Source organism: Numenius arquata, chromosome 3 (genome assembly GCF_964106895.1).
Source record: "Numenius arquata chromosome 3, bNumArq3.hap1.1, whole genome shotgun sequence".
Taxonomy (NCBI): Eukaryota; Metazoa; Chordata; class Aves; order Charadriiformes; family Scolopacidae; genus Numenius; species Numenius arquata.
Window position 1 is genome coordinate 40,557,800 of NC_133578.1, and position 12,130 is coordinate 40,569,929.

Genomic DNA, 12,130 nt, shown 5'->3' on the forward strand with positions numbered 1-12,130 from the left:
CTGCTCCATGGATGTCTGATGGGCTTTCCAGGAAATGCAACCACACAGGTAGATTTGTGCTGTGAAGAGAACACTGACCATCCACAGACAAGAGGGAATGCTGCCACATGAGTCATGCACCAGCTCTTGATCAGTGATCACAAACCACATTAAGATTACTGCTATATATGGCAGCCTGGCTAGATAGTCAGGACGGGGGGAATGACAGAGGACTGCACAAAATGTACTCCATGGATATCCTCCTCTTCGCAGCCTAATATGGGCATTGCTCTAGCAATTCAGCCAAGCAAAGGCAAATTCTAAGTATCCTTTGGGCCAAGGCTCCATGCTGATGAGATACTCCTGTTCAAAGGTCAGCTCATAGGAGAGAGAATGGGACTCAAAGTCCCATCCTACACCTGTATCACCCTAAGCACCCTCCAAAGATGCCAAGATCACAGAAGTGCCCTGACTCCAGGCAGCCCTCCATTCACAGGACTGCCTTGCTGCTGAGGCATGCCTAGAGTTCCAGACTACTAGAATTGTTCAGGCAGCCTGTCCCTATGTTCTCGGCTCCTTCCTCCCTCTGTGCATGAGGGTCACGTGCATGTGAAGATCCTCTGAGAAGAACTCACCATTCTGCTCAGTACAGAAGGAGTATCTCCTGTCCTGCTCAAAGTTGGAAGTGGTGCTGCACCAGAGGTGCCCATCTGTGCGGCCTTCAGTGGTGCAGGAATAGAAAGTCCTCCCATCGTAGGTGAAAGGCAGAACACAAGCTTCTCCATCAGAATTGCCACCATATGTTTGGGTCACAGCTTTAAAACAAGCAAATCACAGCATTAGATTCTGGCTTGGAGCAATCCCCAAATCGTAGGGCTCTAAAACAGCAATAGAGCCTCTGGTCCAGATCACTGGCTGATGTGAACCCACACTGACTGCCGTGGACCTGGGCCAATACACACCAACACACCACTTAGCCCTGCAGCTGTGTCATTCTTTTACGTTCTTTTCCAAACATATACTATTGCAGCTTGGTTTGAATAAAGTTATTAATGCTCCTCCCCAAGGGCTTTGTTTTCCCTTAGCAGGTTATATATAACTCACTGGGAAATGTTCCTGCCCTACAGAACCAGGCTTCAAATAACCAAACCAACTGTTTCTTCACCCCTTTACACTTTTCTCCAATACATCTTCTTCAGAAGACACTTCTGATACACACACAGAGGTTTCTACTTTGAAATCAAACCACGGGGCAGTCTCAAAGATCTCACTGGACTGAACAGGCACTAAACACAAACTCATACCTATTTCCTGGCAGCTGACTCCATTGCCCAGGCAGGTACAAAGCATTTGCTGGCTGCCCTGTGTCTTGAGCCACTGCATACCCACGGAGTACACCACTCCGTTATCAGTTATGCACTGGCCATAGGGCTGAGGCTGGGGCTGTTGAGGTTGGGGCTGGTACAATGCAGTCTGCACATTTGTGAAGCTAGGAGAGCCAGATCCTGCAGCAGAACATGGGAGAGAAGCAAGACGTTACGTGCAAAGGTAAAGAACAGAATGCTTCGATTAAATGTTGAGATAATAAAACCTTAGGAACCCCATCAGATTGAAGGCACAACTCTCTTATCTTCTCTAGATATATTTTAATTATTCCACTTAGCAAACTTTAAAATTAAAAGAACAACTCCCAGTTCTGCTAATGATAGCCTCTGGTTTCTAACGCTGTGGAGTGGCTTTAGAAAAGATTAAGACCATCAACTTCTTTCCACAGGAATTGTTTAAAACCTATTTTTTTTTTTTTAAATTTTTTAGTTGAAAATATAGAATAAAAAGTGACAAGACAATTAAAAAATACCAAGGAAGTATGCCAAGATAAGGCAGAAAGGATTCATTTTGAATTTTTCATTGAAAAATAAAACACAAATGGATTCATTTACCCTGGAATTTTTAAACTTTGAATTAAAGATTTTGTTCCATTATCATTTGGAATAATACTGAAAGACAAAGAGGCTTGTTGTGTACATTATGGAAATTTTTGCTAATGATTCCCATAGGAATCTCCACAAATTCAGCTCTGCTGAAACAGGGGAAATATTAATGGAAACAAAATACTGGCACCCTTGAAGCTTCGTGCATTTTGCAGTTTAGACCTTCTGAGAGTTTGAAGTTGACCTGCTGGTACTGAACTGTTAAAGGTCATTTACCAAGAAAAAAAACAGCGTAGGTACTTCAGGAAAACAGAGTTTTACATTGCATTCACCAGAAGGAAACCTAGATCCTTGAAATGGCAAAAAAGAACTTAGAAGCTGAAGACTTTAACAAACCTTGGGCAAAAAATATATGCTACCTATAAACTAGGTAATATTTCAAACCAAAATTACAAACTATCTGATGTACGTGTATTAAACAGCATTGCACACATTCCTTGACATATCTCTTTTTTAAAGCACAACCATTAGTAGGTGTATTTATCTTGTCAAAGAAACCAGATGGTCTCAGTGGAGTTTAAATTAGGGACATTTCAACCAAGTTACCCTGAGGCAAATACATAAAGTTCAAATACTGACTTGAAGTGCCATGCTTCCAAAACAAAGTTAGTAGATAGTTCCTGTGGATGCATGGGTCTAGCTGTGATTTACTGCACTGTGATTGTGCAGGCAATCACATCTGCCTCATTTCTGCACGGAAACAAGGTATAAATTATTCTTATCTACAAATGCACAAACAAGGAGCATCGCCTGAACTCTGACCCTCTTTGTTGACAATCCTTCCCTGACAAGGCTCCTAGATGCCTAAACGAGGACGGCACAATTTAGCACCAAGTCCCAACCATTCAAAATGTGCCATTCCTTGTCCCTTCCCCTACCTGACACGCTATGATGCCCCACTTACCAGTGCTAGTTGTATGCAGGGACGTGTGTCTTTCGCATTTCCATTCACCTCTGCCGTTACCAGTACAGATGCACTGAAGCAAGTTTCCACGGTTATCCTTCTTGCTCCAGGTGTCTCCAATTCTGTAGGAAGTCTTGGTGTCATGGTCATTGCACCTATCTGTATAAGGAACAAGACTGTTAGCCACTTCTGCACTGGATGGCTTCACCATGCAATTTATAGTACTGAGCCACCAACACTATGAAACGAACTAAAAGTTTAAAGCCTTTAGAGAGCCCACCTCATTTTCTGCAGCCCACTATTACAAGTCCTTTATGCACTAAAGCCTTCATTAAACCACACAGGCTGAGAGCATCTGAAAATCCTGATGCTTTATTCGAGGGGAAAATTCCCATTTATTTCCAGAACTGTGATTTCACTTTATAGCCATTGTCAAAACCAGCATCATAACATTCCCAGTGTGAACGTGGAAAGCTATGTTCAAAATCAATGTGAAAATGCACATTCTGGATTGAAAATATTCCTGCTTGTTACTTTTACACCTATTTTAAGACCATTCTGTCTAGCACGCACCTTTAAAGCTTAAACTTGTTTTAATGTCTGGGTTTCTGGGGTTTTTTGTTTGTTTGTTTTTTGGGTTGGTTTTTTGTTGGGTTGTTTGGGTTTTTTTTAAGCAGAAGTCTTTGAAGCTGGGTCATTTCATACTATACACAGGACACAGTTCAAGTTCGGGGCTCTATTTCAGCTGAAAGAAACTAAAATCTGTTTGAGGGCAATATGCTAAATTCCATTTCTTTCAAAAGAAGTGTGCATGAAGCTCCAGTAAAATTAATATAAGCTGCTCATGTCATACGATGAATATTAGACTTTCTAAATCTCCCTGTTGTCTTTAATAACCCACGGCCCCTGATGAATTGAGTAAATGGGTTCAAAGGACAGCATAACAAACCACTTTTGTCTGGGTGCCAGATCCACATGGATTAACTAGTTCTTCTTCCATTACAACATTTTACCTTCTCATTCAAGGGCAACTTGAGGGCTCAAATATAATCATGGATCAATGAACATGGATTTATGAAGAACTTTGGAAGGACATGTGCATCATGCCAGATTGCCACTGAAAGAGCACACAGGATAGAATATGAATGTGGAAAACACATTACTAATTCCTAGTAGTTAAAATGACTCAAAACTGAGTATTTGCCAGAAAAGTGGTAAATTGGTGAAGTATTCATAATGTAATTTGGCAAACGTGAAAAAAACCCTGTCTTATGGACACTCAGATTCTCAGGTTAGACAATGAAAAGCTGAAATGTCCCCCAAGAAATCAGCTGTGATTCTGGAAAACACCGGCAATAAAAGATATAAAACTGTAGCACACAGTGAAGCATAATGGCACTTTGTGGGCTACAGCTATCGTTTTACATACACAAATTTGAATTTCCCTGTTCAATTACATTTGAAAAACAAAATGAAAAATGAACAGGTCATTTTATTGTAATTTCTCCTATGATACAACAACACAGACCTGAGTAATGGGAGGAAAGATACTGCCAAATCATTTTTATTAATAATAGTAACTCCTCCAAAATTCACAAACACCACATTCTGTTTTATTCATTCCTATTTGACAGCTAATGATTTTTCCCCATGTGTTTTTAACAGACTTAATATTGTCAAGGCTGGTTTGATTTTTACAGCTTATTCCTTGAGCAAGTCTCTCCAAATCTTCAGTTTTAATCGCAACCCTCCTTGTGTTTCAGTTCTTTACAGGTCTGCTGTTTATATCAGCAGAAAGCCATTATCTGTGTGCCCTGAGGCAACTGAATATGAGGCAATTTAAAGGCTACAGAAGAGTTTCTCAAACCTTGCATAACAAAGGTGTAAGGTACAAAGTTAAATTTTCTTGAGGCAACTGGTGTAAACCATGATAGCTCCACAACAGAGCTTGCTCCTAACAAAATTGGAACAGAAGGTAGGTAAACAAGCAAGATTTTGGATTTTTAAAAGCCCTGTTTGCTTTGCAAATACAAATAAAACGGAGTATTTACGGTAATGTCCTTCAGTGATGTAAAAATTAAAAAAAGTCACCTGCACTGGTGAAGCATGTTTACACTGAAGACAAAATGGTGGGAAAAACTAGCAAGCGAGAAGGAAGAGCAGACAAAACAAACCCTGTTTTAGCCAATATATATATTGAACAGTAATAAGGAGAAAAAAAAGGAGACAACATTTTAATATGGCAGATACTGCTGTTGGAGCAGGTAACTATTTCTCTTTAAAAGCAGCTAACAAGCTAACTCTCCCTCAGGAGGCTACTTTGAGAAAAAAAAAAAAAAAAAAAAAGGCACAAAAAACCAAACAGGAATGGAGATATTAGGCCAAACTCTCTGCCATCTTGCAGACCAAGCAATTCCCCTGGCTTCCTGGGAGACGTGTGACTGTGATTCAGCTGGCCTGCGGATTTCTTAAAACCTTTCTCTCTAAATCAGGTTGAAACCCCAAATAATCCAGCTGCTCTTCTCACCAGCATAGACCACCAACTCTTCCCCAGATGGCGAATGGCAACCGAGAGGCGCAAACGCTCCCCTCTCACCTCAGAGGTGTCTGCGTCCCACCCCTTCTCAGGAGAGGGCCACCCTCCTAGAACTACCATCGCTTGCAACAGGGCAGAAAAATGAATGCCTTTTCTTTGTGAAAAATGAAGTAAGAGAAATAAAGCAGAGCAGCCGGCAGGCCCCAGGCCAGCACTTACTTCTGGAGGTGCAGGTGATGCGCCCGCTGCCCTCTCCCAGGCAGGTGCAGTCCACCATCATCCAGCCCTGGTAAGGTTTCTCCCAGGTCTCGCCGACCACGTAGGACGTCCCGGCCGTGTTGTCGTAGCATCGCTCAGCTGTAAGACGGGAAGGTGTTAAAGAGTCCAACCAGGGCTATCCCAGATGGGGACGCCTCAGGAAGACAAGAGGAGGAAGAGGCCAATAAACCCTGACCGAGCTGGGGGAGAAGGAGGGAGCTGCTACCTACCAACAGGCTTGCAGGTCCACTCGCCCTTCCCGTTGCCCAGGCACACGCACTCCAGCATGTAGCCGCCAGTCTCGTGCGGCCGGCGCCAGGTATCGCCGATCTTGTAGGACTGGCCACCTTCATGGCAGCGATCTGCAGCGGGAGAGAGGGGAGCTGAGGTGAGGGACCACACCGGGGACAAGGTAAGGGCCACCCGGCTAGGGGCAAAGGGGGTCAGCTGGGGGAGGCGTGGGGGGCAGTGAGGAGGAGTGAGGCAAGGCCATGGCCGCCTCCTCTCCTCCAGCCTGCAAAATGGCCCCCACCATTTTCTGAGGCTTCGAGGCCCTGTCCTCTTTCCTCAGCTAATCCCCTCCAGGTTTCATACCACAACTGAGACCCAACTGGAGTTCCAAGGGGAACACCAGGGTCCGAGGAGGTGCTGTTTCTCCCTCAGGCCCCGCTCACAGCCTGAGGGCTGGTGAGGGAGGGTTTGCCTCCATCTTGTTCTGAGGTGGTGCCAATCAGACCTCCCTGTGGCTGTCCCTATATGGTGTGAGGGACAGGGTGGCCAGGCCAGCGCAGGGAGAATAAGGAGGTGCTTTGTGTGAGACCTTGGTGGAACATTTGTCCTCTTGGGTTTGGAAACCCTGCCCTGGAAAGGCAGATTCCCAGCCCACCAACGCCCCACAGCCCTGAGGCAGCCCACACCCACCACTTTGCCCAGGCCCAGGGAGGGAAACACGGTGAAGGGCAGTTTGCAAACACAGGGTCATCTTCCAAGAAAGAAAGAAGAAACACATATCCGGTCATTTATTAGGAGCTACTAAAACGTTTTGTTGGCTCATTTATGAAAGCAGGGAATCTAAGAGTTGGGAAGATTGATTCAAAGCCAGTTGCAGTCAGTGAGACTCTCCAGTGAGCTCTAAACCAGGCTGATGATGAGGAAATGAGACTGCTCTTATGTTCACAATTTCCTTACTGCTCTTTCTTTTCTTACACCACTTATCATCCCTGCCCAATAAAATGCCATTAAATTCAGAAGGGCTTCAGGTCTACTTGTTAGATTCAATACTTTTTGGGTTTTTCCATGCTCTAACAATGGCTGGCTTCCGAGTCCTCTGTGGCAATGCTACTAGCATCAGCATGTGTGTCTTAAATAAGAAACTGGATTCTTTTAAGAACAAGGCTTTTCTCAAAAGGTGCCTCAGGGACTTTGAAATCTCAGTCTAAAAGTCCTGACACAGTGATCTTCATCTGCACTCACAGAAAGTCTAATTATGAACTGAAGGGAAATTGTGAACAGTTCAGTGACTCAATAAGGAAAGGATTTCCAGGCAAAGACATGAAAGGGAGAGCTAGGGAGAAAGAACCAAGGGAAGAGAGGGAGGAACAAGAGGAAAGTATGGGTCAGGCTAGTGAAAAAGGAGTTGCAGAAACATATTGAGCTGGTATCTGGATACCAAATCCCAGCTTCTTCAGGGACAAATGTTGGCATGACATTTTTGGAGGACGGGGGACTGGCTCTCAGGTGATATTTATTTATTATTATTTATTCAGAGTAGTCTTGTTAATGCCGATGGTGTTATTCTGATTAACTAGCTGCAGAGCAGACCCTCGCTCTTTTTTCCAGTAAAAAAAAAAACCTCTTTCATAAATGTGCCTGTGAAGGTGTAACACACTCTTGTATATAGCAAATGTACTAACCTGTATGGCTGGACACTAACAGTAATTTTTGGCCTATGATTTTACACATAGCACTTTAGCTCTTAAAAAAAAAAAAAGGAATTTGGTTGTGCAAATGTATGTACATGGGACAAGGATTTTCAATTCCAAGATTTTAACGGGCTTTGGATTAAACCACCCCCCCAAGTCTAGCTAATGGCCATTGGGAATACTATGTAAATTGCTCTGGAAAATATGACACTAAGGAACAATAGCGGTAATAATAGGCTCTTGGTTACATACTGGCAATGGTGCAGCTGATTCTCCCACGTCCAGCTCCAATGCAAGTACAGTCCCAGATCATGGAGTCCTTGGGGCGCTCGTATGTCTCCCCTACTCGGTAAGTGGATCCAGTGTATTTGTCAAAGCAAGTCTCTTCAGCTATGAGGGGAGAAAAATCAACTTTATGTAACCATGCCAGTAACACATGCAGTCAACAGAAACACACGTTCCTTGCCTCCTCACACAGATGCTTTTTTGCCTGGAGAAAAATGCTATGTCTCCTCTTCTTTCTTGGGTTGGAACAGCAGAGAGGAACTTGGGTGACATTTGCCCCCCTCAAGGTCCCCATGCTGAATAACCTCGGCTTCCCTCCCCCAGTAAGCCAGAAGTTTGGCATGGCACGTGGACATCCACGCTCTGAAAAGATCGATCCCAGCTGTCTGCAGCGCAACAGTACAGAAGACAGGAGGGAGCAAACATCCCCTCGAAGCTGTGTGCTTTGTCACGCTAACCCTCCTCATTCTGACCTGGCAAAAAAAAAATTGAGTATATTAATCCCAAATTCTACAGCAGTCCCATCGAAGTCAACAGCCCTAACTTGTGAATTGTTCACACTCGCACATGAGTAAGTGATTACAGAACGGTTATGTCAGTGCTGCCACCAGACTTGAGATCTGCAACACAACAGCCTTCTTCACTACTGGACAGATAAAAATTAACATCAGGGAAACTTGCTATTGGACTTTGAAACTGTAAAACTTGGAAATTCCTGCAGGGGAAGAAAAGCCAGATTAAACCCCCTTTTTATGGGGGAGTAAGGTGACTGAGTACTCCCTTAAAATACTCTAGCCGGGAGGCAGGCAGCATGCAAGCCTTTGCAAAACAGATTGCTGGGACACTCCCATCTGTATTACATGAACACAGTCAGCCAGGAACCAGTTCTTTTTTTCCTCTTATACCTCCAGAGCAACATAAAGGAGATATGGCAAACCAGTGGCTTCAGACCAATACATACAGACAGATCGCATCCGATTATCTAAACTACATTGTATCCCAGAAAAGATGCATCTTCCAGTAGAGTTTGCATTTCAAGTTTCTTTCTGTTACCCAAACTTTTTCTGCAGGAGACTAAACAATCTCATTTTACACTCAATTATGGAAAGCTCACAGCACGGTTAGGGGGCTGCGGAAAGTTGTAAGTTGAAATACTTTTAAACAAGCTGACGACACTGCACAGCTATGAAAAGTTGGGGTGAAGCAATCAAAAAGCACAGAGCCAGAGCTGCAAAGTGACTCCAGATTTGAACTTCCCCGTGCGAGTCCAGGAGTCAGTTCAGTTCATTATAAAGAAGAGGTTGGCTCCAAAATTAACGTTTAGATCCAATCCTCCAGAGAGATGAGTGATGTTTGGCTCGGGGTTCTGGTGGCAGGCCCATCGCAAATGAAAAGCATTTCTTAAAATCCCGAGCCAGATCTTCAATGTAATTGAGTGTAGATCCGTTACCGACCCCAAGTACCCAACTTCAGCTGAAGTTATAACTCGGTACAAGGCTTGGCTTACTCAGCATCAAAAGCCATGCTTGGGTCTTGATGCAGAGGGGACAAAAAGAAGAAGACCAACAACTTACGTTCAGGTTTGCTTTCGCAGTTAAACCCTCTGCTTCCACCATAGCAGGTACAGACCAGTGTGTTTCCCAGGTAAATGCGCTCCCACTGCTGGTTTATCTGATAGTATCTTCCATTGTCAAAACAGGTCTCTGAGGGGGGAGGTGTGGGAGGAGGAGGAGGGGGGAGGAAGCAGAGGGGGAAGAGAAAGAAAAGTTTAGAGTTACGGAGGGCAGTGCGGGAAGGGGGCACGGCGCAGGCAAACCGCCCTTGCGGCGGGCACCGGCTGCTCTGCCCCGGCCTCGCACATGTGCGGGTCCCGCCGAGCCCCAAGGGCCGAGCCCGAGGGAAGAGAAAAAGCCACCCGGGGGTCACCCAGCGGGACAGGGGCTCCGGCTCCCGCCGCGCTCCGGAGGATGGGGGCAACGCTTGCGTCCCGTCCGCGCTGCGGCGGGGCCGGGCCGGGCCGAGCCCCCCGCCGTGCCCTGCCCTGCCCGCGGGACCCCATCCCGGCGCGGTACTCACGCTTGCCCTGCGCGGGGGTGCCCTGAGGTATCGAGGTGGTCTGCGCCTGCCGCCGGCTCTTGCCGCCGCCTCCGCGGCGCTGCCCGCCGCCACCCCCCGCTGCTGCGGCCCCCAGGCAGAGGGCCAGCAGCGCCAGCCGCCACACGGTGCGGCCCGGCATCCTGGCACGGCACGGCACGGCACGGCACGGCACGGCACGGCACGGCACGGCACGGCACGGCACGGCACGGCACGGCACGGCACGGCACGGCACGGACAGCGGCGCCGCTCGCAGGCAGCCCGACAGACGGGACAGCGGCGCCGCTCGGGCGATATATAGGGCGGGCGGTGCGGGGAGGGGGCGGCCGCCGCCGCCCCGGCGCCCATTGGCCTCGGTGCCGCCGGGGGCCGGGCGGGGGCCGCCGCCGCCCCGCCGAGGGCAGCCGGCCCGGCCCGACCCGGCCCGGTCGCCACAAAGGGCCGAGCACCGGGGCGAGGAGGGGGTTGCGAGCGATAGACGGCGTAGGGAGCTCGGCCGGGGTGGGAGGCCCGTCCCCGCAAGGAGAGCGGGCTGGAAGGCGGTCGTGCCATTTTGTGGAACGTTTGACTTAACAAAATGGCTTTTTTGAGGAGAGACAAACTTTTCTTTTTTCTTTGAGCACCGCTGCCTGTAAGCTGATACCGCTTCATTCAGGAGAAATAATGTTCTGCACAGGGGAGTAGGTGAGGCGTAACATACGTGTACAGGTTGGAAATAGGAAAACCTAAGTGATGTTTCGTCTACTGCTGGTGACTCAAGGTTAAAATCTTTCACACCTCACTTGGAAAAAACGGTGTGATTACATTCCGTTCAAAATAAATTTAATAGCCTCTTTCTCTGACTTTATTTCTCGCTGTCCAAAATCAATTTTGAGAACAAAAGATGAGTGAAAAAAGAAATGCTAGGCTTGTAACCCCTTTTAATATAGAGGATCTTCAGCCTCATGATCTAATGTAACCCTGCAGTATCCAAATTTTGTCCTCCTCTTTCCTGTCTTCTTCCCATGGCCATCTCTGCTGCTTTTGGGGTGTCTCTTCCGTAGTTTGAAGGAATACTGCAAAGCAGAGATCATGAACTGCAGTTGTGGCTCTCAAGCAGGAAGCTGCTAGCAAGAAAAGCACAGCGTGCCCCGACCTGGTACAGTGCCTGGACCAGCACTTTAGTTCAGATTGTATAGGAAGGTCATGTTGCTAACCGTTTTTGTGCTTCTCACACACACTCTGTCTTGGCAAAGGGATTATTAAGCTAAAAATCTGCTGTTGGTTCCTGATCTATTAAAGCAACACTTCAGACAAACATGAGTGTGAAGTAGTCGTCGGTGTTTCCCGACATCTTAAGCTGAACATCCACAGGTCTCCATAAGAATTCTTCAGCAAGCTGGGCACCAAGCTCTTGTTCCACTTACTGCAAACCAATTCTATTAACGTTACTGAAATGCAAGCAGTAATATCTCACTTGGGATGAAGACTCTTTCAGTATGCAGTATACAGATCCATCGCATGCTTTGTTCCAGGAAAGCACACAGTTGTGATGTCAGGTATCTGTTTCCAAAGAAATTTCTACTCCTCTGTATGACGAATGCCCACAGATGCATTAACACAAGCTTCCCTGCTGAAAACTTACTGGAAATGGAAACCTGACCTGGCAATTGAGGTGAGCTGTGGTGAGCTAATTCCCATCTTTCCTAATTTTTATTTTTAGATCTACTGCACTGCTGGTTTGGTGCTTTTTTTTTTTTTTTGAGTTACCAGACACACATTATCCCTCAAAATAATCTCAGAGCTAAAGTGGTCATAGCTAGGGAGAGCATTTGCTTTATGAGGCAGGGCACATCATAACCTAGCAAATACTGGTTTTTTAAAATGAGAACTGCTTTCAGAAAGTGTTACTGCTTTTCTGAGGCCTAAGATACGAAGTGTCATCCTCAAATTCCAGCTTATATCTAGAATTCTCTGATAAAAGCAAGGTGAAAAGCACAGTCAGAAAATTACGCTGTACGACCCTTTATGACTGGGATGTACTTTACCTAGCCTGCTCCAAAGTAAGCATTAATGAGTAGAAAACAGTGGAAAAGAAGGATTTTCCTTCTAGGAAACACATATGTGCAATGAGGAGGCAATTTTAGGTAATTTTTCCAGTTACTGCACATAGGTCTTGGTC

General features: G+C 46.1%; 1 protein-coding gene across 2 annotated transcripts in view; it reads right to left on the reverse strand.

Moving 5' to 3' along the window:
* FN1 (fibronectin 1) overlaps positions 1-10,111 on the reverse strand; it is a 55,088-nt gene extending 44,977 nt beyond the window's left edge. Inside the window, exons 1-9 of one of the 2 annotated variants that reach the window (XM_074145542.1) lie at positions 9,952-10,111; positions 9,710-9,712; positions 9,450-9,578; positions 7,843-7,980; positions 5,899-6,030; positions 5,630-5,767; positions 2,875-3,033; positions 1,284-1,484; positions 615-794 (exon numbers count right to left, since the gene is read on the reverse strand). In XM_074145542.1, coding sequence (XP_074001643.1) covers positions 615-794; positions 1,284-1,484; positions 2,875-3,033; positions 5,630-5,767; positions 5,899-6,030; positions 7,843-7,980; positions 9,450-9,578; positions 9,710-9,712; positions 9,952-10,111 — 1,240 coding nt within the window. The remainder of the gene's footprint in view (positions 1-614; positions 795-1,283; positions 1,485-2,874; positions 3,034-5,629; positions 5,768-5,898; positions 6,031-7,842; positions 7,981-9,449; positions 9,579-9,709; positions 9,713-9,951) is intronic. The other variant, XM_074145543.1, reaches the window with a different exon arrangement.
* Between the last annotated feature and the right edge of the window lie 2,019 nt (positions 10,112-12,130).